Source organism: Acanthochromis polyacanthus, chromosome 15, assembly GCF_021347895.1.
Source record: "Acanthochromis polyacanthus isolate Apoly-LR-REF ecotype Palm Island chromosome 15, KAUST_Apoly_ChrSc, whole genome shotgun sequence".
In the NCBI taxonomy this organism is placed as follows: domain Eukaryota; kingdom Metazoa; phylum Chordata; class Actinopteri; family Pomacentridae; genus Acanthochromis; species Acanthochromis polyacanthus.
Genome location: NC_067127.1, coordinates 3,362,678 through 3,388,292, shown reverse-complemented (window position 1 = coordinate 3,388,292; position 25,615 = coordinate 3,362,678). Strand labels below are relative to the sequence as shown.

The window sequence follows — 25,615 nt, the reverse complement described above, 5'->3', positions numbered from 1 at the left end:
ACTGTTTAAATTATGTTTTATGGGGGGTGGCATAGCTCAGTGGGTAGAGTGGCCGTCTCGCAACCGGAGGTTTGCGGTTTGATCCTCGGCCCGTCGTGCTCATGTCGAGGTGTTCCTAATTGCTCCTGATGGGTCGTGGTTTAGTGCCTTGCAATGGCAGCTCCTGCCATTTAAATACAAAGTGATTGCTTTATGTCAATTCCAGTTCTTTCTGCATAGAGGAATTCTTGTGCAACCCAAGGAGGTTTTTCCATCAGCAATTGTTAATGCATAAGCATGTTAAAAACAGTGCCATAAGAAATATCGAGATAAATAGAGATAGTTTTGTCCTCCTCGGGTAAAGCTACTCCCGCACAGTTGAGGGCGGTCGACCTCAAAATAGACGTTGCCACGGTAAACGACGGGAAAATAAGAAGAAGAATTCGGTACCTTTGAATGCTGGATACCGGGATCTACGATCCAAGAGCTGACACGGTGCAGTCCGCAGGTTACAGCAACGCAATGGACCCCAGCCCGGTTCTGTTAGGTAAAACTACAACCTGCTCAAATGACTAGCTTGCTTAGCTAACGTTAGCTAACTGTCATTCGGAGAGGATAGCTTCCGGAGGCTTCCTAGTAGCCTAGCAAAATGGGAATGAAACGAATGGCTAAAATTAGCACGGAAACTTGTACGAAGGCACCGACTCGCTGTTAGGGGTCTCGTTGTAACACCACAATGACAACAAATGGCGTTAACCTGTTCGGTAAACGCAAATGATAGCATTAGCTAGCTGCTTTATTTTGCCCGTTTGCTGGGGGGACGGAGCGATAAACGTCATAGCTGGCAACCTCTGGGAAGTGTTACCTAGCAACGGCAGTGGTTGGCAACGGTCGGACATCTCCTTTATTAAGTCAGTCAGTGCGATAGAAATAATACGCGTTAAGCCTCAGGACGTGTCTGCTTTGTTTTAAAGTGAAAGACCTATTTAAATATTTATTCCAGTCATTTTAGTTTCTACATTTTTAACTGTTGTTTGCAACAAAAGTACAGCCTGACCAAACTTAGTTCGCATCACATAGCTCATATTTGTCTTCTCCAAAAATAAATTGTTTCACAAACAACATAATGCATCTCTAAAATCCTCAAAGCCTTTACTAACCATCTGAAAAAAGGCCTCTCCACTGAATGACAAATATATGCTTAAACAGTTCCACAATAAGGGCTGAACAGTGGAAATATTATTAAAATTCCAATATGGCAAAGTACATAATTTCATGTGTTTCTTCTTTGTGTGGCCCAATCTTTTATTTTCTTACTATGCTACATTGTAAAGGGGGGCCTTCATACCCTAATATATTCCAAGTTTATATAAAAGCTAGAATGAATTGTTGAATATTCAAATTGCAGGAGGTGCAATTTTTTTTGATAAAGGAAAAATGAGTCAGAGAATATCATTATAAATGAAGCATTGTGGTGCTACAGAGAGGCCCCAGACACAAATCACATTCTCCTGTTGTAAGGGGGGCGACATTGTTGTTTGAAAAAAAAATCTCATTATATTTTCTTTTCAGTTGGGAAGAAATGAAAAAATAACATTCCTACTAAATCATGTTGCAGTATCTGTCAGAAATAATTGCATTATGATTTTTCATTTATTTATGTTTGCATATCCTTTAGCCTAACTTCAGAAGCTTGTACAGAAAAAAAAACTAAAACTTGAGTCCTTAAATACTTAGATCTGACTAGAAAATGTTCTATCCAGTCTTCATACATTAATTTATTTATAGATGATAATTCCTATGTAGTTTTAATTACTGAAAACTATGCATGGGGTTTTATGTGGAGTTTAGAACACGTCAAAGTAAGCATTGCTTGAAAACAAAATGAGTATCAGAGCTAATGTTTTTGTTAAGGGTGTTCAAAAAGTTACCAAATATGACTGCAAATGATAAAAAAGTTGTCATAAATCATTTTCTTTCATATACTTGAGGAGTTGCATGGATTAGCTCCAATTCTAGATTCATATCAATATGAAAGAGCTTAATATTAGTGCCAGTTACAGCTTTAGTTGATTGGATGCGTTTATATGGGTTTTAGGTGCACTATAGCACAGCGATTTTGCCTCATGACATCCAAACCAAAGGCTCTGTTGGCACCCCTGCCACGGACAGAGATCCTCGTCTATTGGGTGCTGTCCTTCGGCTCTCATCTGTACTCTTTCTACCAGCTGCACAGGTTCTCCAAAGGTAAGGTAGATCGACAGATCATCAATGAATTAGTTGGATAAAATGAGAGGAATGGATGGAGAATAATGAAGCCGTTATTTGTTTTTTACCTCAGATCACGAGGCATCATTAGTGAGAGAGTTCCAGTTGGAAAAGGGCCTCCTTAAGGGTTTTAAAAGGGTAAGTTCAAAGCTGAAATTGCTGATTTAAATCCCGGACTGATCCAGTATTACATCACCAAAAGTAGCGTCAGTCTGAGCTACTTTGTGCCACAGAAACTACAAGCTTGTTTGCAGATTTTTAGAAGAGTTGAATACATATTGTTGATGCAGAAATGGTGATGTTAGCTGTTCCTTTTTATTTTTATCCCAGGACCCGTTAGACTTTGAGTGGAGTTTCTGGACTGAGTGGGCCAAGAAGTCTTTACTGTGGACTCTGATCGGTCATGGCGTGGTGTCAAGGTTGGCCAGCACCTTTTACCCGAAGGTAGGACGCAGCTGCTACAGCGCTGTTAATGGAATACAGCTACAGGTGGGAGACGCTTCGAGCCGACACGCTTTTTTTCTTTACGTTTCTCCAACAGCTGCGGTTGCCGGCGCTCACGATATACGGCGTCTTAGCGGCCTGCAGTGTGCTGGGGGTTAAAGGTGTGAGCCTGCTGCTGGTACATCTGAGTCTGTCCTTTTCTGTGGCTCAGCTGCGAAAGCCTGCTCTGTCATGGGCATTTAGCCTGCTGCTGCTCTCCACACTGCACATCCAGCCACTTCAAGACATCCAGGTGGGTTCTATCACCTGGATTATGCTTGTTTTTGAGTTTAGAAGATTTACAGGGGATATGGGCCTGGTATGTTGGCTGTAAAGTCTTGTCTGAGATAGCTGGTGCATTATGATTGATAAGAATGTAAGCAGATCTAGGTTTTATCACCAAAAAAAAACTTTTGCTTTCCAATTATTGGTATTTAAGTAAATGTGGTTTGATTGACAATGACAAATCTGTGCACTTTAATGTTATTTTTGGCTTTTTGATCAGCAAAAATGCTTAATAAATGGAAAAAAAGTGGTTAAAAGTTGAATTTTTATTTCTAATTTTTCTTACTTTGGCACTTGTGATTTCTCTGGTGCTGGCTTATGTAGGAAAAACTCTGATTTTCACTGTAAATTAATGTACCTTCTGTAGCATTTCCACACTCAAAGCAGCAGCTGAACTAAAAAGCAATTCATATTTGTTCAACATCTGCATCTCCCAGAGGAAAAGAAAATTCAAAAAGAGATCTCAAAAATGTTTCATTTACTTCTCCTAGACAACTTTGAGATCTGTGTGACACCAAACTGAGACTAAGGCTTATTTCTCCTGTGTCTCATTTTTTTCTCCTGAGCAATAAGATGCATTAAATCTCAGTTTAGTCTCCTTTAAAGTTTCAGAAGAGATCTCAACAAGCTCTCATATAATTCTCAGAGTTTCTCAACTTTTGTGTCTCTTTGTGATCTCAGGCAGAGAAATCAGAGAGCTCTCTCTAAGAACTCAATCTGTTCTCATCCCAGCTTCAGTTCATGCATCTCATACTAAGCTCAGAGAGAACAAATGAAGAGATCTCCACAAGCGCTCACTGAATTCTCAGACTCAGGTCAACGTTTTGGTTGTTTTTAATCATCTAGCATGTTGACTTCATTGTAATCCACATGATATTTTTTTAAAATTAATTAATAAAGATTCAGATTACTTTATTCATCCCAAAAGGGAAATTCATTTGTCTGTCAGCTCATCTGCTATTTGCTATAGAATTATAAAGCCTGATCACTGTGAGTACAAAGATCTTCTATATCTTTCCGTCCTGCAGTCCAGAGAGAGGCCCATCATGATATTATGAGTGGATGATCCGTGGTGTTTAGAATGATAAATCCAGTCAAGTGGGAGGAGAGGGTGACATGATTGAAGTCACCATATATTATTATAAGTGCCTCAAGATGTTTAGGCTGTATCCTGGAAACTTCTTATTTGTTGCAGCATTTATAAGGTGTGTGTGTGCAGATTGATATATGTATAGGGTGGCATAGCTCAGTGGGTAGAGTGGCTGGCTAACACCCAGAAGACCGGGATTCGATTCTGAGTCTGTCGTGCTCATGTGGAGGTGTGAGTGAGTCTCACATATTGCTCCGTAGGAGCTCCACTATTGTTCATTTTCTTTTCCAGAGGAGAAATAAAGGAGCCATTAAACACACTGTATTGAGATTAGCAAGGTATCTCCCACAAGTCTCAAGTATGACTCCCTCTAATTATCCTGTCTCACCTATTTCTCCTAGTGAATTTTAGGAGAAACATATGAGAAACCTTTAGACAAAATAGAAACTAAAATGAGGCTGACATGAGAATCTCAAATTTGTCTCCTGAGTTGTAGAAGAGCAAGCTTTGAGCAGTAAAATTTTCCTCTGGGCTCTGTCACCCAATAACTGTTTAACTAATCACTTTAGATTGTTATCAGTCTGGACTTACCTTGATCTGCTCTTCCCTTATCAACAGAAACCAAAAGCTTGTGAAAGAGTAGCTCTTGTTTCACTCCTCAGGCAGGTCAGACAGCTGCCACATCAGGGATAATTAGTCGCCTCATCTGATTGGCTGCTTCCTAACAAGCTACATTAGACAGAGTGGACTTTTTTTTTACAATCTACTCTACTCAGACCCTTGTCTGTACTGGTGAACTGCATAATTTCACCTTTTATTTAATGTTAAAGTACAAAAAAGCTGCTTTCTAGAATGTCTATTAATGGTTCACTTTAATACTAAATGCAATATTTGCAAAGACCACAAGAGGGCGCAAGATACCAAGGAGATGTCCAACCATTTGCCCACTCAGCTCCTTTCTTCTATGTCCATTCCACTAAATGAAAGTTGAAGGAAATTATTGAAAGCATGTCTATCAAGCAGCTTATTTTCAGTCTTTTCTAAGGATTATTAGATGAAAAAAGCTCCGTGCCCTTTTGCATTAGAGAACAATGATGAACAAGGCAATTTACAGACAAAATCTTGTTTAAATGCAGCTTTTGTTATGAATTGAGGGACTGAATGACATTTTTTTTAGTATTTTACTATATTCAGTCTGTCTTCAGAGGCCTTTAACTGCACAGTATCCGATGCATCCAGCATAGTTACAGCAGCGCTCCAGTCACAGGGGTTAGAAATTTAAAGAGAAATACACCTAAATCAGCCTCTTTACCCGGATTTTGAACAGATTTTCTGCAGAATTTGTCTCAATATTCTGTAATCTGCTAATCTGTCATGTTCTCAGTTTCATTTTTAAAAGCATGTATGAATTTGGTGTCACTGTTAACACCAGATTTCTTTGTAAAATATTTGAAATAATCAGCCTTCCTGCTGTAACACACAGAGACGCTGGTATCAGTCCGAGGAGGAGTACTACCTGCTGCTGTTCAGCGTTGCCGTCTGCGGCCTGCGCTTCATCAGCTTCAGCCTGGAGCACTGCTGGAGCCCTTTAAGCCATGGCGGCGGTGACGTTGTGCAGCTCTGTTGGTTGTTTTCATACACCTTCTACCACCCTTTCTTCTACAATGGACCCATTATCACGTACAAAGACTACACGGAGCAGGTAAGAGCCATCAGAGGCGGCTCCTCAAGTAAACTGCAATTTACAATTGTCTCTTCTGTTTTCTGTCTGGAGGAGGCTGAGGCTGATTGCTGCCCGTGAGTACAGGTCAAAAAGGTAAACAACACATCAGCAGTGGGGTGTTTGCCGCACAAAGGGGGCAGTAACTTGTTTTTTTTTCATATTTGTAGCTGCTATGTGTTTGGTCTGATGGCATCTTTAATCATTTCTATAATATCATTGTCTGATTATTGTCCATCATCTATGGAGTAGATTTGTGCCTATTCCCCCAGCACATGTAGGTTCTTTTAGTACCTTGGCATTGGTTTTGTTGGCAGCAAACACTGAGCTAGCAGTCCTTAACAACATGCTCCTCTTGCAGATGCGGAGGCCCGCTGAGGAGAGCGACAGGGAGGAATCTGCTCTCAGTTACTTTTTGCTCAGATCTGTTCGGATCGTACTGTGGTGGTGCATCGCAGAATACATGATCCACGTCATGTACATGCACTGCATCCAGTCTAATGAGACCTACATAGAGATACTTCCTCCGTGGGCCTTGGGTGAGTCTTTATGTTGAATGTATTTTTGGCTGTAAAACGCTGAGCTTCAGCTTTCATGTCTCCCTGCCACTTGAGACACTCTGAACATGTTTTTGAGATGCTCAACTTAGAAAACACGTTGCCCCCACTGGATTTAGTGGGTTTTAAAGCTCCATCAGAGATGCCAGTAGCTGATAGAGTCATTGTTTTGAATTCAGAGTCGAGTAGCTCTGATCTGTGTCGTGTTTTTGTTTGCATTTGATGCAATAATTGTCAAGATTTTTTTTCTTTCAAATTTTAATTCCAGTTAGTTGCAGCTTCACCAGACTCTCTGCTTCCTGACAGCTCCTTTTATAGACCCTCCAGAAAAATGTGGGCTAAAATCCTTGATTATGCAAATAAATATGCGGGGTTTTTATGCCATTTTATGCAGGGAAATTGCGGAAAGTTGCAAAATATGCGAATAGTTGTGAAATATGCAAAACGATGCGAAATATGTAAGAACTGGGAAAAAAAGGTGATTCTTCTGTTACTAGGCTACCACTGAATGTTTGAGTCCTTTGTGTTCAGCAAACCTTTTGCTGTGCTTCGTGGTGGAGAAGTGCTGCAACACAGTTGATTTTCTCCAGAACGATGTTGCACGGGGTGCAAAAAACTTTCCCCCCACTTTGGTGCAGTAAATCTGGGTACTGTTTTGCCCGGTCTCTGCCTGAAATATTCGTAGGTAAACGTGATCTTTGAGCATTCGCCATTCTTGTTTTTTGTCTCTGAGCGCCGCGTTCCACATCAGCTCGTGCTTCTAGTGTGTGTGTGAATGAACTGATGACGTCAGGCCGGGCGTCTCATAAAAACTCACTCACAGCTCCATTTATATCGGTTCTAGTTTTCTCATTTTATGCGGAAATTGTGAAATCAAGCAGGACCCACGTATTTCTCTTTTTTTTTTCGTGGAAATGTGAGATTCTTGCGGGAATTATGCGCTGTTTTGCGGGGATTATGCGGCCTTTTGGGAAATAATTGACCCCCGCATAATCAGCAGCATTTTGGTGATTAATGCGGGAATTCATGCGATCGCATAATCGTGTTTTTCTGGAAGGTCTAACTGTATGTGTTCGTAAGGAAGATGTAGAACTTTATAGTTCATGGTCACAGTGGTCCATAGATGCCTCATGCTGGTATTTTTACATTCAAAGCCTCTCTGGGATTCTGAAGCTAAATCGTTCATTCATTTTCTTACCTCTTTATCGTCTTCCCTGCCCTGCAGATGTCACAAGCAGGAAGGAAACTGTTGATTGATTACAGACAAACTGATCCACAATCACTGACCCTGCATCTTTAATGGCAGCAGTGAATCATGTTTGTCAAGTTCCAACAAGTTTTAATGACATCTATTGATCCCTTGGCCAGACACGTTCAACTGACTGAAGGTTTGTGTTTGGAATATATATAACTTTTTTTAATCATTAAAAGAAGAAGTGTTCGTTTCATCACAGGAGGCCTGGCTTTGGCCCTCGTCCAGTTCTTCTACGTGAAGTATCTGGTGCTGTTTGGCCTCCCCTCCATGCTGGCCACTCTGGATAATCTGGTTCCCCCACAGCTCCCTCGCTGTGTCAGCATCATGTACAGCTTCACAGGGATGTGGAGGTAAGATCATTCCCTGGAATCAGCTCCAGTTAACACGGCTGACGTTCACCCATCAGCCACGACGTTGAAAAAACGGCCTCGTATCACGTTGGTCGCCAAAATAGCGAGAGGGCCTCCTGTGGGTTGGTCTTTCTCTCGATGCTGGATCAGTTTGAGATCCGGGGAGTTTGACGGCTGGGTCAATGCCTTGGGGTCTTTGTCATGTTCTTGGAGCCTTTGCTCAGCAGTTTTTGGGATGTGGCAGGTCGCATTATTCCGCTGGGGGAGACTGTCGCTGTCGGAGGGCTTGCTTGGTCTGCAACAACGTTTAGGTGTTGAAATAGCAACACGAATGCCAGCAAAGGTTTCCCAGCAGAACTTTGCATCCTAACGAGATGAGTAACGCCGTTGTCTTCACCTGTCAGTGTTTTCAACGTTGTGGCGGATCGGTTTAACACAGTTTAACACAGATGTAGCAGAATGCTCTAACACAACACTGACTGGAACAGCGAGCACCCCTGGTATCCCCGAGGAAAGCATGAACATTTAAGGCCACATGCTTTAAGCACTCGCAATCAGATTCAGACGAGGAACGGCAAATTGTCTCATCTTGAGGCAATCAGAACAATGGGTCACCTCCACACAGAAGCATTATATCATTGTTTCTGACTCACTCCACGAAGGTTCGATCCTCGTGACACGCTCTGCGTTTGCAAGGCTCCTTTTCTTTTACATCTAAATACAAACTTGAGACAACAAAGTGAATCATAAAACACAATGAGATCTTTTTACACATTAAGATCAAATTGATTACAGGTTAATTATAGCTAATTGTTAATTTTAGAGCATTTCCAGGTGGCATGATGGGATAAAAGAAGAAACACGGTTTGTTTCTCTGGTCTGGTGAGGAGTTTGAGATATTTCTGACGCACTACAGGAAGTAGAAATGATTAAACTGAGTGCGATGATCGTTTCTACACTCGTTAAGCTTGTAAGCATGTTTGTTACGAGGCAGAGAAGATGTGTCTAAAGCGATTATGCCTGGTTTGCTCTGAAGGGGTCACAATTGCTCAAGTTAGTGAACACACACAGGAATGAAGCCTCTTATTTAGCACGATTTCAAATATCAAAGCAGGGTTTTCGGGGGGAAAAAATTCAGGACATTAAGGTTTATTGAAGGGATAGTGTTTGTATTTTCCATTTAGCATATGAGATAAAGGCTTCATGTGTTGCTGATATGCTACACAATATGATATAATATACGGTAGATTGTGCAGTTGTTTGCTCTTTAACTGAATCAGTTTTACTTTTTTCAAGGTTTGTGGTGCTGTTGAATTACATTATAGTGATTGGGGGCTGAATAATAAGAATAACTCCACATTTAAAGCAGTACAATTCCAAACCATCATAATCTACATCCTGTAAAGCAGGGGTGTCAAGATCCGTTCCTGGAGGGCCACTATCCTGCATGTTTTAGATGTTTCCCTCTTCCAACACAGCTGATTCAAATGATCAGGCTCGTTATCAGGCTTCTGCTGAGCTTGATGATAAGCTGATCATTTGAATCAGGTGTGTTGGAAGAGGGAAACATCTAAAACATGCAGGATAGTGGCCCTCCAGGAACTGAGTTTGACACCCCTGCTGTAAAGTAACAGCAATAATAACCATCGTCATAAAGTTTGAATAACACCTCTAACCTTTCTGAAGGGAGGCTTTATTGCGGGGCAGCTGAGTGTATGGACAGCATTTAAATGCAGCAAACATGCAATTAAATGCGAAACTTTTAATATGCGCCGTGGCAAAAGCGCAGTGACCGGGATTTTGGTTTACCTCAAGTTTATGCTGTGAATTTCCAGGGAGTGCCGAGTTTCCCAGCAGCTTATATCTCTCTCTCATGGCACAATCACTCCTGCTCCCAGAGGTAATCAACAATGAGAAATGCTCCCTTAAATTAGAGCTCATAAAGTTGAAAGCGAGGGCTGAGCGTTTGGTTTCGCAGTAAAAAAAAAATGCACGGGCCGTCCGTTACACCGACCGATGTGCTGACGCCGATGCGCTCCAACCCGAGCTGTGTGTGCTGAGCTGGCCTACGTTGACGACATTGATGGAATGCATAAAGCTGTCCACGGACATCATCGACAGAGCAGCTCCAGTTTATAGACGGTGCCAAATCTAATCTTCTTAATGACAGAGAGGAAGCACGCAAACACACACGCATCATGCATACATGGTCCGTTCATGTGAAGCCCAGTGCTCAGGTGTTTCATACTCAGTGCTATATTCTTATGTAAATCAGTGACTCAAATATTCATTTTTTTTTTTTTTCACTCACAGGCACTTTGATGAGGGACTGTATCGATGGCTCATCAGGTAAGAGGCACTTATTGAGCAGTGGACAGACTGATTCAGATGGTAATGCTTACTAAAAATATGTATTGTCATCTAAATCAAATAATAGCTCTCTCATTAAAGCATCTATCTATCTATCTGTCTATCTGGGGTTCTTTTTATTAATGAAGGGTATTTCCATTACAAATACACATGGTTAAATATTACTATAATGCAAATAATCAGGTGTAATACTGCAGAAAAATGCCAATATTCATTCTGTTTATCGTATAATTTTCTTTAAAAAATCTAACTGTTCTTGTAATTGCAAGAATCTGCTAGTATTTAGTGTTTCACCTTTAAATGTAATGAATTTATTTTTGAAATATTGTCAGACCAGGTGTGAAAAACACTCTGGAGACAAAGCAAACTGGTATTATAGACTGATGGAAACACATTTATTATTATTTAAGATATCTCAGTGGAATTAATAATTAATTGTCACTGTTTGTGTCTAATTTGGGAAATCTATTTTAATATCTTACTTGAATTTAACAGTTTCATACATTGAAGAAAAGGAAATACTTTTACATTTACAAATGTCTTTTTTTGTGAAAGTAAATCTGAAAGTGGAAATTTTGTGTTTTTTTTCAAAATGAAACATTTTTGATGTCATTTTACATTAGATGTGTAAATTGACAGTTTATTACTCCGCCAAGGAACATGATAGAGATATGTGATGATGGATGTAGGTTTGTCTGTCTGTCCGTTTGTCCACAATGTTCCTCAATGTTCATCGGATTTGGATGAAATTTTCAGGGAAGGTCAGAAATGACACAAGGACCAAGTGATTAGATTTTGGCAGCGATGCGGCTTTTAGTCTGGATCCATGGATTTGTTAAAGATTCCTGTATCATTGCAAGATATGGTGTCACTGTAACCATGACAACAAGTGAACACTACGTCAGCTGCCTGCTGATGATCACATGACTGCAATGCTGCTACAAATCTACTGCTGAGGACTTATCAGGACTTATCAGGATTTATGATACAAGGAAGAAGAAGAATCTGGGGGGCCAATGAAATGACGTCCTTAAACAGTGTTCATTTTGGACTGCTGGTCAATATTTGTGCAATAGTTCTGTCACTGAAACAGGAAATGCTACTTTAAGATGCATTTTACACTGAATTTGTTGCACAAAGTTATTTTTTTAATGTTCAAAGCAATCTTTTAAATTTTCCCTCTTTTGGTTATTGTTTTGATTAAATTGTGGGGGTGTTTCCGAATGCCATCAATTAGATAGATAGATAGATAGATAGATAGAACTTTATTGATCCCTTTGGAAAGTTCCTCAGGGAAATTGTAGTTCCAGTGACAACATAGCACTAACAGTACAGGATAAAATACAAAAGAAAAGAACACCCGAAATAAAATTAAAATAAAATTAAATTCCCACCACCCGCTACATATTTAGGTCACACAGTTTGGTATTCGTACAAAACATACACATGCAGAACATGCAAGGTCATTTTATTTGTGGATACATCTTTGTTTAATGAACATGTTCTATGGTGATGTGACTTCTGATCATCAATAACTAATAAACAAATGACAATGCCATATAAGGGAATGAGCAGCCTTGGAGGAGGACTGCGCTCTCTGAGTGCTTTTCTTGTTTTTGTTTTTACTTTTTTAAAATTATTTAATATTTTTCTGTATTTCACAAACCAAGCATAAAGCTGTAAATATAAAAATAGAATTATTTTAAACAGTGTGTCCATCTATCAGTCTGCATTTGGAATAGCAGCGTGCTCTATCTGCTATTTATTGCACGCTAAAGAGCTCATTTCCCACTGAGAACTTGTCGGTTTAGCGGTCCTATAAAGGTTCCATTCTCTCGCTGACCGTCTGCATGTTTCATCACAATAGACGAGGATGCTGCATTTGCATGTCGGCTTTCTCATGATTATGAGGTTGCATGTTGTTGGTGAATAGTTCTTCTTTTGCTCCTGCACCCTGGAGAAATGCCTCCTTGTTTAATATGTGCATACGTAATAGGAGCATTATGTGTCTGCTCTCTTGTACTTTGGACAACGCACATTATTAGTTCGTTTGCTTTTAATGATGCACACTCGGCTGAATGCAGCCTATTGGGAGTTTATGGTCTGCTCGCTAGATGCCGGTTGCTACTTTAAGGCAACACGACAGTTGCACGGTTGTCAGAGAACACGCTGTGATATTGTGTGAAAATGTTCCCCGTCTCGGTTATTATTTGCTAATTAGTGTTTGTGTTGACAGGTTTTTTCTGTTGCGTGACACCTTACACTGTGATGCTGTACACATACATCTGCTCTTCAGATGTTCTGAGAGAAATGCCAGTTAAAGTGGCTCCAATTAATTTGCTAAAGATCCCAGCATTTAAATTGCAAATACAAGTTTCCATTTTAATCCGTGTCCATTGGAAATTGTTTTCTCCTGCTTAATGGCATCACTTGCAATTATCCTGCTGCAGATGCAAAATGATACCCGTGACACAATGCCCCGGTGTTCCTTCTTGCAAAAGTGCTTTTAAAGAGGTTTTAATGCAGTTCTGAAATTCTGTTGAAATCGTCAGAAGAGCGTTAGATGAGCGCGTAGGTGTTAAATGATGTGCTCTGCATGACTCACTGACACCCCGTCTCCCTGGGCAGCTAAGTGGCTCATTCTTCGCCATTCCATTACGCTTCCCCCTGCCTGCACGCCGCCGAGTCTCAGGTTCTCTGTTTCACTCACATCCAGTTATCGGCCAACAAAAGAGCTCTCACCGGGTGATTGATTGAGCTATTGCAGCTACACATGAGAAGAAGCATTTGATCCCACGTCCTGGGAAATATTAGTTGCAAATATTTAAGTGGGGGGCAGAGGCTGGGTTTGGTGGGAGGTCAGCGTTAAACTTTGGTTCTGATTGCATTTAAAGGAAAACACATCTCCGTGTGAGCACAAGAATCAACTGTAGTATCTTCCAGGCTGTCTGACTCCTTCTAAAGCTTGTCAGCATGTCGTTTGTACCATCTGCTCGAAGTAATCAGGTTTTACGCAACACATTGATTATTCAGGTATTAATGTATAGCTTAGAATTATCATATTTTGATTAACATCTGCTCAGAATCCGTCTACATTTAAATAAATTAAATAGGCGCAGAGATGCTGCTGGGTGTATTCAGGTCTTCAGCTTGGCTCGAACACTCTGCTCACCTCTCCATCTGTTCTTGCACCTACTTTCATCCTCCAATATGGCCGAGCTGGCCACTCTATTTAAGGCTCGCGGAATGCTGGCTCATCTTTCAGGAACATTGATTAGCCACAGGGTGGCTGAGATAATTAGTTCTCGGCTCAGCAACACTACACACAATGGGATGTTTGTTAAGTGTGCTGGAGTGATGTAGCGTGCTCAGACACTGTCGGTACCTCTGGGACAGACGAGCTTCTCACAATTTCTGAGGCCATTTCTCTTCACGACACATTTGTTAGTGATTGGTGGGATATTATTCACTTCAATTGGACAATCACATGAGGACACTGCAGCTATTTTTATCCCACGTACAATGAAATCTCACTTAAGCCATTGCAAAAATACATGCAAGCTGGATGGATATCTCACCTCATGATAAGTGTTTTTCATTTAACTGTGTTTCACCAATATGCTAATAAAGGTTGAACCAGTTGAGGTGTTGGCAGTGAAATCAATTTGACACAGAAATGGGTTCAACTCGTGTCAAGGGTTTGTTGGTGGGGATCATAAAAACACTCTTTGGAATCATTAACCCAGTTAGTTGCAACAACTTTCTCCCTGGAGAGCCTCTACTCCTGCAGTGGACAGCAGAGCCACGTTTATCTGATAAACACAAATCAATGAACAGGACATGATCATTTCTGAGACAGGTGCTCTTTGTAGTTCACCAGTACATTGTCAGTCTATCCAATGGTCCATCTGTCCATCCATCCATCCCTCCGTTCGTCCATCCATCATCCATACATTGTCTTCCGCTTATCCGGGGTTGGGTCGCAAAGGCAGCAGATGAATCAGGTCATTCCAGATGTCATTCCACCCAGCGACGCTTTCCAGCTCTTCCTGTGGGGTCCCAAGGCGTTCCCAGGCCAGATGAGATATATAATCCCTCCAGCTAGTTCTGGGTCTGCCCCGGAGTCTCTCCCAGACGGACATGCTTGGAAAACCTCCAAGGGAAATCTCCCCAAAGGCATCCAAATCGGACGTCCAAACCACCTCAGCCAGCTCCTTTCAGCACAAAGGATGAGTGATTCTACTCTGAGCTCCCTCCAGATGTCTGAGCTTCTCACCCTATCTCTAAGGGCTGAGCCCAGACACCCTACAGAGGAAGCTCATTTCAGCTGCTTGCATCCACGATCTCATTCTTTCGGTCACTACCCAGAGCTCCTGACAGTAGGTGAAGGTTGGAATGTTGATGGATGGTAAACTGAGAGCTTCTCCTTGTGGTTCAGATCCCTCTTCACTACGACGGTTCGATACAACGCTAACATTACAAGCTGCCTGTCCATCCCTCACTCGTGAACAAGATCCTGAGATACTTGAAACCCCCCCCCCAACCCAGTGCATCGTGGTACCACTTTTTAACCACCTTTTGTTTTACATCCACACTGTGATCTACTGCGTTTCTTGTCCCGCAAAGAGGAACAATAATTATCTCTTTCTTGCTGTTGTTCTTCAGGTTGCAATGCTGTAACGTTGTGTTTGTCCTACTGGCACTGAATTACTCCTTTTCTCCTGTCTTCTACTCGTGTTTCAGATACATCTACGTGCCGCTGGGAGGCTCCAGACACGGTGCTCTTTATAAAATGTTATCCACCGGCCTGGCGTTTGGATTCGTCTGCCTCTGGCACGGTGGACACGACTACTTACAGTACTGGGCTCTGATGAACTGGGCTGGAGTTCTGGTGGAAAACGGACTGAAGTCTCTCTTTGCCTCATCTTTTATTCACTCCATAGTGGTAAGTTTCAAATCCTCTGACAGTGGAACAACATTTAGCTTGAGGAGATTCCAATTCCCTCTGAACCCCAAAGGAAGTTCTGGCTGTTTTTTTGCGCATTTTCATTCCCCGTGGGCTCATTTTTCACTGCAGTATAAAGTCCTGAAACTTTATGGAAACAGCACAACCATGGCCAGAGGCAGAGACATTCAACAATGTCTTTTGTGCAGTTTAACACAATTATAATGCCATAAATCATAAAAATGACACAATTTGATTTAGTTTGGTTAGTTATTTATTCTGCACATTATCCCTAGAAAGATATTTAATAACCTGCTGCCAGCTAGCTCCTCTGTAAACCATTTATTTTATTGATCCAGTATGTTTCGCTTTGCTCTCAACTTCTCTAATTTGTTTCCACTCTTGTTTCACTATGGCGAGGTAGCTTCTTAGTTGGACTGAGGATGGCAGTTTTGTTTTGTTTTTTACAGAATCTGGTGTTAAATTTTTTAACAAGACATTTAGAATTTAGTGATTATGGTGGAATATCTTGTTTTAAAGCTTACATTTGACAAATTTTCTCACAAAGTTGAAAATATATATATTTTTTGTCTGTTTCCAGCTCTGATAAATGGTATTACTTCAATCTGCTGGAATGGTTTGGGGTTCAGAGGGTCCAGATCTGTTGACTAGGAGTCAATTGATGTGTTTTTTCAGACCAGTTTTTAAGATTTTAAAGTCCTGCTGCTGGTCTACAAAGCTTTAAATGGTCTAGGACCAAAATACATCAGAGACCTCCTGACTCAGTATGAACCACCCAGACCACTCAGGTCATCTGGATCAGGTCTTCTAGTAGTTCCTAGAGTAAAAACCAAACACGGAGAAGCTGCATTCAGCTTCTATGCCCCATATATATGGAACAAAGTCCCAGAAAACTGTAGATCAGCTGAAACTCTCAGCACATTTAAGTCCATTCTGAAGACGTACCTGTTCTCAGCTGCTTTTGATTAAACTATTTTAAGTTATTTTAAATCTTATTTTATGACAGTTACTTTTAACAGCCCTTGTTTTCTGACTTCTGTTTTTGATCTTTTTACTGTTCTGACCTTTTTTTAATGATTTCATAAATGTTTTCTATTGTTTTTCTTTTAATAATCGTCATCTTCTGTCTTAATGTCTTTTTAAAGCACTTTGAATCGCCTTGTTGTAGAAATGTGCTGTATAAATAAACTTGCCTTGCCAATAATGATACTGATTATTAGCAATTGCAGAGACCAGCGACTGATATTCTGAGACGATAAATATCTGAAATAAAAAATTAACATTGGGTCACTAAAATTCTGAATACCTCACGATCTAACACAAAAATTTTTAAAAATGCTTTTGTTTCTATATGTTTTGCATGTTTAATTAATAGAGAACTGATTTATATTTGTCCTTTAGTGTTAATAAGCCGTTATGCATGACATGTAACCATCAAATAGTGCTTTAGGAGGGACTCTGCTTGCATTGGAGCCTTAGTAGCACACTTTTATATTAATTTATGTTATTGGAAACAGGTTTAAAGACAATCATGATACCAGTAATTGGTAAAAATGGCAACTATCGGGTCTGATAATCAGCTAAGTTGATAATCAGTCCAACCTTACTGTGGAAATGATTAAATCTCTTACTGTAGGCAGAACTGAATTAATAAGAGATAATGCCTGGAGCAGCTGCACTAAGCAGCGACGGGGGACGAGCTGGTTGGATCCTGTCAAATCTAATTGGTGTGTACAGTTAGCGTCCAACTTTAACGCGTATAAAAGTCTGTTCCTAACAAGAGTGGTGAAGTTCAGGCTGCTGCTTCGGCCTCTAGCCTTAGGAGACGGTTCATATTCTCAAAATAGTCCTAAAGTCTGATGCTATGCTGTGTAATCCTCCTCGTTTATGGTCACGCTGTTCATTAGCGCCAGGTGCGTCTGTGTTCTCCTCCACAATGGAAATTTCTCGTTGGTTCTCCCGCAGCTTATTTATTTATTTGCTGATTTCCCAGGAGCAGAATTTCTCGGCGGCGATGAAAAGGCGCTGCATTGCCCTTCTCTCTGCCTTCTCCACCGCCATGCTCATCCTCTCTAATCTCGTGTTCCTCGGGGGCATACATGTTGGCAGAATCTTCTGGAAGCGTGTCTTCATTCAAGGTAAATTGCCTTCCACAGCGCTCGACGGGAATTACGCGCGCCTTTGTTCTGCAGGATTGTTTCTGCCGGTGTTTGTACATTTTCCAGTGCGGATCATCGCTCTTGTGGTCTTTTAATTTGACAGTTTAGTTGCATTATGAGACTTCACACATTCCCCCTCCTGCAGCTACAGATAGTACGTCTGAAGCAGCAGCTAGAGGGAGAGAAGCTCGCATCTACGAGAGAATAAATGCATAAATGGAGTGTAATTAATGAGTGGAAATGCTGCAGTATAGTAGGTGTGTATATTTAGCAGCGTTTTCAGTTGATGGGGAGCTGATTTTAAGCGTCTGCACTGGCAAACTCTCCCAGATAGACAGACGTCTGCCTCATGCTTGTGCCAGCTCCTGTTTTCTCCCTGTGCCTTTATTTGGCTCATTTGGTTCCTAAAGCAAGATGGCAGGACCTCCTGAAGCCTGTCTACTCATGATAAGCAGGCTGGAGGCAGAGTTAGAGCAGGGAGTCCACCACTGATGCTGCATCATTATATTAGCTGTATAGTTTATTAACAATAAGTATTTTTAAAGCAGCATTAATCCTCTGAACCCCAAACCTTCCGGCAGGTTTGAGAGGCTGGTTGTCTTTAAAACAACCTCTAAAGTTACACCATTTATCAGAGCCAGAAACTGTTAAAAACGGAAATAATTGTCAGGTTTCCAATTTTCTGATATTCTTTGAACCACTCATCTGTCATCTGTGCCGTCCTGATTAAAAACTGAACCAAATCTAAGCTTAAAATCAGGATGTTTGATCAAAATCAGCTCATTCTACACGTCTCATTAAAAATTCAGCAAAAAATAAACCGAGCCTTCCAGTCAGATTCTGTAAAAAACAAAAAATTCTGTGGTTCTTTGTGCAGCTGGGAAATTATGAGTGACTCAAATACGACTGACAGCCACAGTATGAAAATTCAAGGACTTTTCGGCTGAACTGCAAACCATGTTCACATAGAATAAACACTGATGGAAAGTAAAAATTAAAAAATAAAAAGAAATACACACTTCTTTCTTTTTACATATAATTTACTGTTGTTATAAATGTGTCAAACTGCACAAAAGCCATGCTTGTGCCATTTCCATAAAAGATTTTTTATATTTACTCGCGACTTCAGGGCAGTGCAAGAAGCTTTAAAGCCAGTATTGACGTATTATTGTGCTATAAATGTTAGCAAACAGTTCCCTCTCCTTCTAACTCTGTCTTTTTGGACATCATCTGACCCTTTAGCTGCGAAATGCTGAAACTTATTTGCCCGCTAGTCACTAGCTGTGTCAGTCTGCTGCTGTTTGAGACTAAAAACGAGGTGCAAAGTGTGTTTATCAGAGCTAAAAACTTCACGAAAGCCATGAAACTAAACATTATCGCGTCATGTTAAAGCAAAACCACGAGCTGGAAGATGCTACTGTACAATGTAGAGCTGAGAGTTTGTCACTTTGAGGTCTTCTGACTCGTTGTTAATCTAAAAATGTTGACGTGGAGCTTTATTTTTGACTAACGTCTCTGTTATTGGTGTGGACGGTTCACTGTGATCAGGGTTAAATGGAAAATGTGACCTGAGAGTCCAGCGGCGATGTGAAATCTAGATGAGACCAAAGGCGGCTCTGTGATGATTTGCAGGTTCATTGCTCTCTGCACGGGAAAACAAAAACCCAGACAGGTGACGGGAGCATCGAGCAAAAATCAGGATTTAGAAAAATAACGGTGAACGCAGCAACTCCAAATCTATACGAATGTTTTGAGGGACTTGTGGAATCTTTCTTTTACCGTTTTCTTTCTGACTTGTGATCCTGTCGAGCAGTCTGCAGACCTCTTAACCCTCCTGTTGTCCTCATTTACGGGCACCAAAAAAATATTGTTTCCTTGTCTGAAAAAAATCCAAAAGTTCAGCAAAAAAAATTCCCCAAGTTTCTGAAAATGTGCAAAACCTTCAGGGAGAAAATTCCAATAATTCCTTAAAGGTTTCTCTTAAAAGTTTTGTTTAGAAAAATGTTCCAAATTTGGCAAGAAAATTAAAAAATGAGTAAAAATCTTCCAAAAAAAATCCTGAAAATATCTAAAGTGATTCCATGTATATCAGTAAAACTTCTGATGCTTTCTTTAAGAACATTCACATAAAAATCAACCAAAATCCAGCGAAATTCGCTGGATTTTGGTTGATTTTTATGTGAATGTTCTTAAGAAACATTTTTAACATTTCTTTTTTCCACCAAAAAATGTTGAAAATGTGGACATCAGATGTTTCACAGTGAAAATATAGTTTTTTTTCCACATTTTCAAACTTTAAAACGGGTCATTTTGACCTGCAGGGTTAAACTCCAACCCAGGCAGCCTCATAAAGGTCATATTCCAGTGAAGAGTTAATCTTTATTGTGACAATAAGCATTTACTGGAAGCACAACAGGCTCACAGTAAATGATGTGACCTCTTTCACACACACACAATGCAGTGGCCTCGGTGTAAATAAGTGAAGAGGAGCCTAAAAATAACAACAAGGTGTTTGGAAATACAATTTCTGGGGTGAATTATTCAGGGCTGGAGCGTCTCAGTTCACTTTATGCCGTGATTCATTCAAATTATCAAACGACTAAAAATAAAGGCTGGCAGTTTTGAAATGGATCATTTAACAAATCATTTAATAATGACGCTTCCACTGATTGCTTGTGTTTTCGCGCTGTAAATTAAGACGTAATGGATCCGCCAGAAAACGCCCGAGGCTGTATCTTGTGTCTGCACAGCGACGCGCCGAGGGGAGGCTGTGGTTTCATTAACATGAAATCAATGCCTTTAAATCAGCCTGTCTGGTTTTGTAGTAGTGCAGGCAATATCGTAATTGCTCTCTGACCCGTCTGGTGACATGTAGAAAAAAATAACCCCCCCCCCTCACACGGTGTGTCGTTAGCTGTAGAAGCAGGAAGAGTCTCCTCGAGTTGCTCGTGTTGGTGGCGTGTTCACAGGTGTCAGGTTAAAGCGAAGGTGAGAACAGTTGCTCACATGTGCGATGCTAATTATCCAATTTGTTGCTCACACCTCCACCGTTACCAGAGGAACACGTTTCTACCTGAACATCTGCCTCAGAATCAGTCATTTACAGCTGCTTCACTGGATAACGCTTTACATTTCTGTCCAATTCCAGTTGCCATTTAGCCTAGCCGCGCTAGACCCATGTTCTGAAGGCACAAGGGTCTAGGGCCGCTCGACAGGGAGGGAGGCGGGCTAAAAGGTTGTCTTTCAAATCACTCTGCAGTAGTTGGGTAGGTATACAACCAATCAGCGCAACGAATAGGCTGACGTAGTTCCTAGAGCACCGGCGGATTGTGGCTAAGTCCCATTAGCTTCCCAACCAGCGGAGCCAACTGGTATGTTAAGGATTTGCCATATCCCGTCGGCATAAGTCCAAATACGTCTTTCTTCTCAATGAAACACTTCAGTGCCGTCCTTTGTTTATCTTTCAAGTTGAATTTTAGCTTCAAATCTTTAAGGGCTGTGGCCAAAGCCGAGTGGAAAGATAACTGTTTATTGTGCGCAGGTTGTTTCTGTCAGAATCGTCACGCCTCTGTCGTCACTTAGTTACGCCCGCCTTCTGACTCTAAACTTCATGGTGATTGGTCCGGCCAGTTTTAGGAGAATCCAGCCTCGAGCCTTATGGAGGGTAACTAGACCCACCCTGGCAGAGAATTAAATTCGTTGCCGTGGGTTGTCTAGCACGGCTAGGCTAGTTGCCATTTGTAATTACATATTAAAGTGATGTAAAACATGTATGTTTGTCTGCACTTTTGGGATGAAATTTACTGCTGTTGTAGCTTTACTTTGTGCACCGTTACAGTATTTTTATTTTTTCCCCACTTAATTTAATTATAGGTCTGTCCTCTTAGTTGATTTAAAAAATCACAGTTGGACAATGTATTAGTTTTATATATTATTTTTAAATGACAGTAATCTCACTGTAATTACAAATTATATTAGTTCTATATAACAGCTTTAAAATTACAGGACTCTGAGTAGACTTGGGCATGGCATTAGTTCTACTCAATACTTGTAAATTACTGTAGTTGGACATTGTATTAGGCGGGGCTGGACCCGAATATCTGAATATTCGCTCGCTATGGCACTATCCGGATATTAATTTTGGTATCCAAATATTCGCCCACCCCCAGTCAGACGTTACCGGGCGGAAAGAATATTCGGAGGCCAGAAACCACTATTCTGGCCAGCCCGAGTATTAGGTCTATATAGTATCTTTAAATTAGGAATGAAATCAGAGTATAGGATTCAGTCTCTGGGCCCCATGAACATCTGCAGAAAACTTCACCTGCTCAGTGCTAGTTGAGACGTTTCACTCTGGAGTGAAGCGATGCGCTGACTGATTAACACTAGCAGCAAATAACTGACTCCTGTGTCTCGTTTCTGTTCATCCCAGAGAGACGGAAAAGGAAAAACTAGTTTCTGCTTCATGGAGAGCCCTTCCAATCACCACTCAGCTCTACTGTAGTTTCCAGTTACCTGCGAGTGACTTTTTCCCCTCCGCTGAACTCCAAGCTCTCTGCTAATCAAAAGAAACTGTGCTGTAATTACCTACAACACTGGCTGATTGGAGCCACAGAGGAAAATAGGTTATTCTCTTGTTTTATTTTTTTCCTTCCTCGCTCTCTTTCTCCCTGCCAGATTTCAGCAAGTCGGTCGTCTTCCAAAATCTGCGAGCAGACCCGACGCACACTTTCTGAGTCGTGCCCAAAAGCTCCTCACATTTGGCTAGCGTATTGTGCTAACTTTTGCTTTGGCTCTTCACTCTGTTGGTTTTATTCAGCAGCAGCAGCAAAGGTTGCACGGCTGGCTGGAGAGTTTCTTTCACACTGAGGGCGTTAATGAAATGCACATACCTGCAACGACAAAACACTGGGATGTCTGAGCTCATGATGCACACGGCCTCAGGCTAGAAGGCTTTAAATGATAAATGCACGCGTGGGGAAGGCATAATATCACAGTATTTTACATTAAAATGCTGTCTAATGCCATGAAACGAGCATTAATAATTAAGGTGGCACCTCTTGCGAGTCAAACTTGACCCGTTTTAAAGTTTGAAAATGTGGAAAAATAACATATTTTCACAGCGAAACTTCTGATTTTCAACATTTTTGGGAAATCTTTGAACATTTTGTGGTGGAAAAAAAGAAATGTTAAAACATGTTTCTTTAAGAACATTCACAAAAACTGATTTTTTGTGAATGTTCTTAAAAATATATTACAAGTTTTACTGATATATATGGAATCACTTTAGATATTTTTAGGATTTTTTGGAAATATTAACAAGAACTTTTTTTTTGCCAAATTTGGGGGATTTTTTAAAAATAAACTTTTAGGGAATTATTGACATTTTCTTCCCCAAGATTTTGCAAATTTTCAGAAATTTGGAGATTTTTTTGCCGAATTTTTGGATTTTTTTCAGACAAGGAAATGATATTTTTTGGTGCCCGTAAATGAGGACAACAGGAGGGTTAAAGACAAATGCAAACAAACGAGAAAAAAAAAACTACAGGATGCGAAACTTCACTTCAGCATGAAGTAAAAACACTAATTAGCAAAATACGTCTTTTCCAGCGGTAACCCGTCTAACCTTTCTCTTCCGCAGGCAGGAAACTGACAGTACAGCTGTGCATAAAGCAGCCAGCGTGGATGTGAATTCGGCTCTGACATGAATAGAAGAGAATAGGAAATTGAAAGGCATTGTGGGTGCAGGTGCAGGTTACGGAGATAATCTGGAGGGAGGCCAGTCGGGGAGGAGGTGCAGGCAGCTGTCCTTACCTGCCTGCACGACCCTCCAAGAAGCAGCTATAAATAGAAAACGAGAGAGAAAAAAGCATCACACAAAACACGGCAGAGCAAAATGACCAAACCGTTACTCTGAACAAAGCTTCTGGACTCACCTAGCAGACACTTTACGGACGGAAAAACGCTGACAGTACAACAGATCTAGTGGATAATCCAGATGAATTTGTTTGTTTTCGTTCTTTTCAGGCTGGTCTACGATCGCCCCGCCGATGCTCGCTTTCCTCTACTGCTTCGCTCAGGTTGGACTCGAGCGGACTTCTCACCCGCCATGAGTCACCTTGACTTATCGGGGCGAGAATCCTGCCACCGGACGACCACGACAACCTGCTGACTCCAGCGCCTCGTCCTCACCAGCCAGTGTCTGTGGTGAAGCTGGCTCTCGGCCACACAAACCGTCCAAAGCTGGCTGAAGTGAAGCTGAGCAGCCACTTTCCACAAACTGCAGGACTGGACAAACTCTGGGTGTAAGCTAACGCCTAAAAACAAACTTTCCTGGACTTTGTGCAAAGTGTACCAGCACACCAACTGTAATAAAACGCCATAAATTCCTGACGGTCTCTATTAACAGCCGGGTTTGTTTTCTACCCAGCGAGAGACTGTTATTCTAAGAAACTGTAAAAGAGAATGTGAACCCTGAATCTGTCTGCTTATACGACTCTGATAAGGCATTGCTCAGTGGTGCGGTAAGCTGCGGAAATGTCATATTTACTGTCCTCCTGTAGCTCACCAACACAGCTGCCGTGCATTCAGAGGTAAACAAGCAAAAAAAAAAAGACTGAATGCAGCAGCAGGAACCTGATCAATGACAGTGTTTCCCTACAGATGTGATTTAGTTAAAGCAGGATGACACTAGTATCAGTAGAAATAGAGAACAGAAGCTTTAGAGCGACTGCACACCAGCTTTTAATTCAACACACTAGTCATGTTTGATGATATTTATCTACTTTAATTAATAAAAAAAAGCTCATTTCTGAGCAAAGATGTAAAAAAAAAACCTCCACAAGCTGTATATTTCTTGGATATGTTGTTGTACAGTGTCTCACTTATCTTAAAAACTTTTTAGAGCCACAACCAACTTTAGCAAAAGTAAAACTTTTTTTTTTGGTTAAAAACTTTTATTTTCTACCTGGTTGTTAAAGACTAAGTAGGTGTTTTCTGGCTCCAGCCAACGTGATGAGCGCTGTGGGCGTGCGGTCAGGTACAATAAAACAGCTCAAATACAGTAAAAGTGTTTGTTGCAGAGGGTTTGGCAGGTGATAGCTGTGATCGCTGCCAATAACTGAGGCTGGTTTTTATGAAAATATAAAATATAAACCATGTGTTAATCACCACGCATTCAACAGAATACACAGAGCAATTATCTAGCGCTGCCAGGTAAAATGCAAGAATATTTAAGCAACCATAATCCTATTTATAATCCTCCCATCTGAACTGTATTCTCTTTTTAAGTTATAATCAGGCTCCTTCCTGCTCCTTTTCTGTCCTTGAATAGTCAACAAATGGAATCCTATGTGTTTCCTTCAACATTTTGCTTTGTCCAAAATGGGAAAATGTCATAAAATTGTTGAAAGATGTGAAGGAGAATTCATAAGGACTCCAGGAGAAGACATTGTGGTGCCGAGAGAATCAGATTCCACATAAACTAGGCTCCATAATAAAGCAACAGGAGATGTTGTCGATGTGGGTCTGATATGGATTGTGTCGCTTTGAAGCTTGCTGGTGCAAGGAATTGTTGGACAGCATTAGCTCCTATTTTCGTGAAGGGTGAACTGGTATTTCCTGAAGGAGACGAGAAAGGAAGCATTCAAAAGGAGCAGTAAAGTCACTTAGATCTTTCAGTAAAAAGTCTTCCTAAGCAGAACAAACTATCGGTGCCAAATTGAATCCTGAAGAATAGTGGCATGTTCAACGCCACCTTTTCCGTTTAGAGGCGGGACCTGGGAAGCAGGACTGAGTTGGGAGTATCGGTATGTTAGCTAACTAGCATGTTGCACTGTAAACATTCTACATAATGCCAACACTGTATATGAAGTGCTTTGAAACTTGTAAAGAAAATAAAAGTTTACTTACTGAAAAAGAAAAACTGGGTATCTGAATTCCTTGTGAATCTTTTTCTACAATTAACAGAAGAACAATCCATAATCGTGATAGACCTAACAAAGAGCTGCGAAAATAAACCTGTCCACCAGGTGGCGCTATCACTGTGAATGTATATCACCCTAGGAGTCTGATCACACATGTGGAGTTTGAGGCAGATTGGAGCATGTTCAAGCCAGTTAGACGGCACTTCCT

General features: G+C 40.9%; 1 protein-coding gene across 1 annotated transcript; it reads left to right on the top strand.

The window, feature by feature from the left end:
* Positions 1–359: 359 nt before the first annotated feature.
* hhat (hedgehog acyltransferase) lies at positions 360–25,411 on the top strand. Its single transcript, XM_022213777.2, has 12 exons — positions 360–526; positions 2,078–2,226; positions 2,321–2,385; positions 2,578–2,691; positions 2,789–2,983; positions 5,589–5,807; positions 6,187–6,364; positions 7,837–7,987; positions 10,301–10,336; positions 15,101–15,302; positions 17,317–17,461; positions 23,510–25,411. The coding sequence occupies exons 2-12, from the start codon at positions 2,106–2,108 to the stop codon at positions 23,593–23,595; spliced, it is 1,512 nt and encodes a 503-aa protein (XP_022069469.2). The 5' UTR covers positions 360–526; positions 2,078–2,105; the 3' UTR covers positions 23,596–25,411.
* Positions 25,412–25,615: the final 204 nt, after the last annotated feature.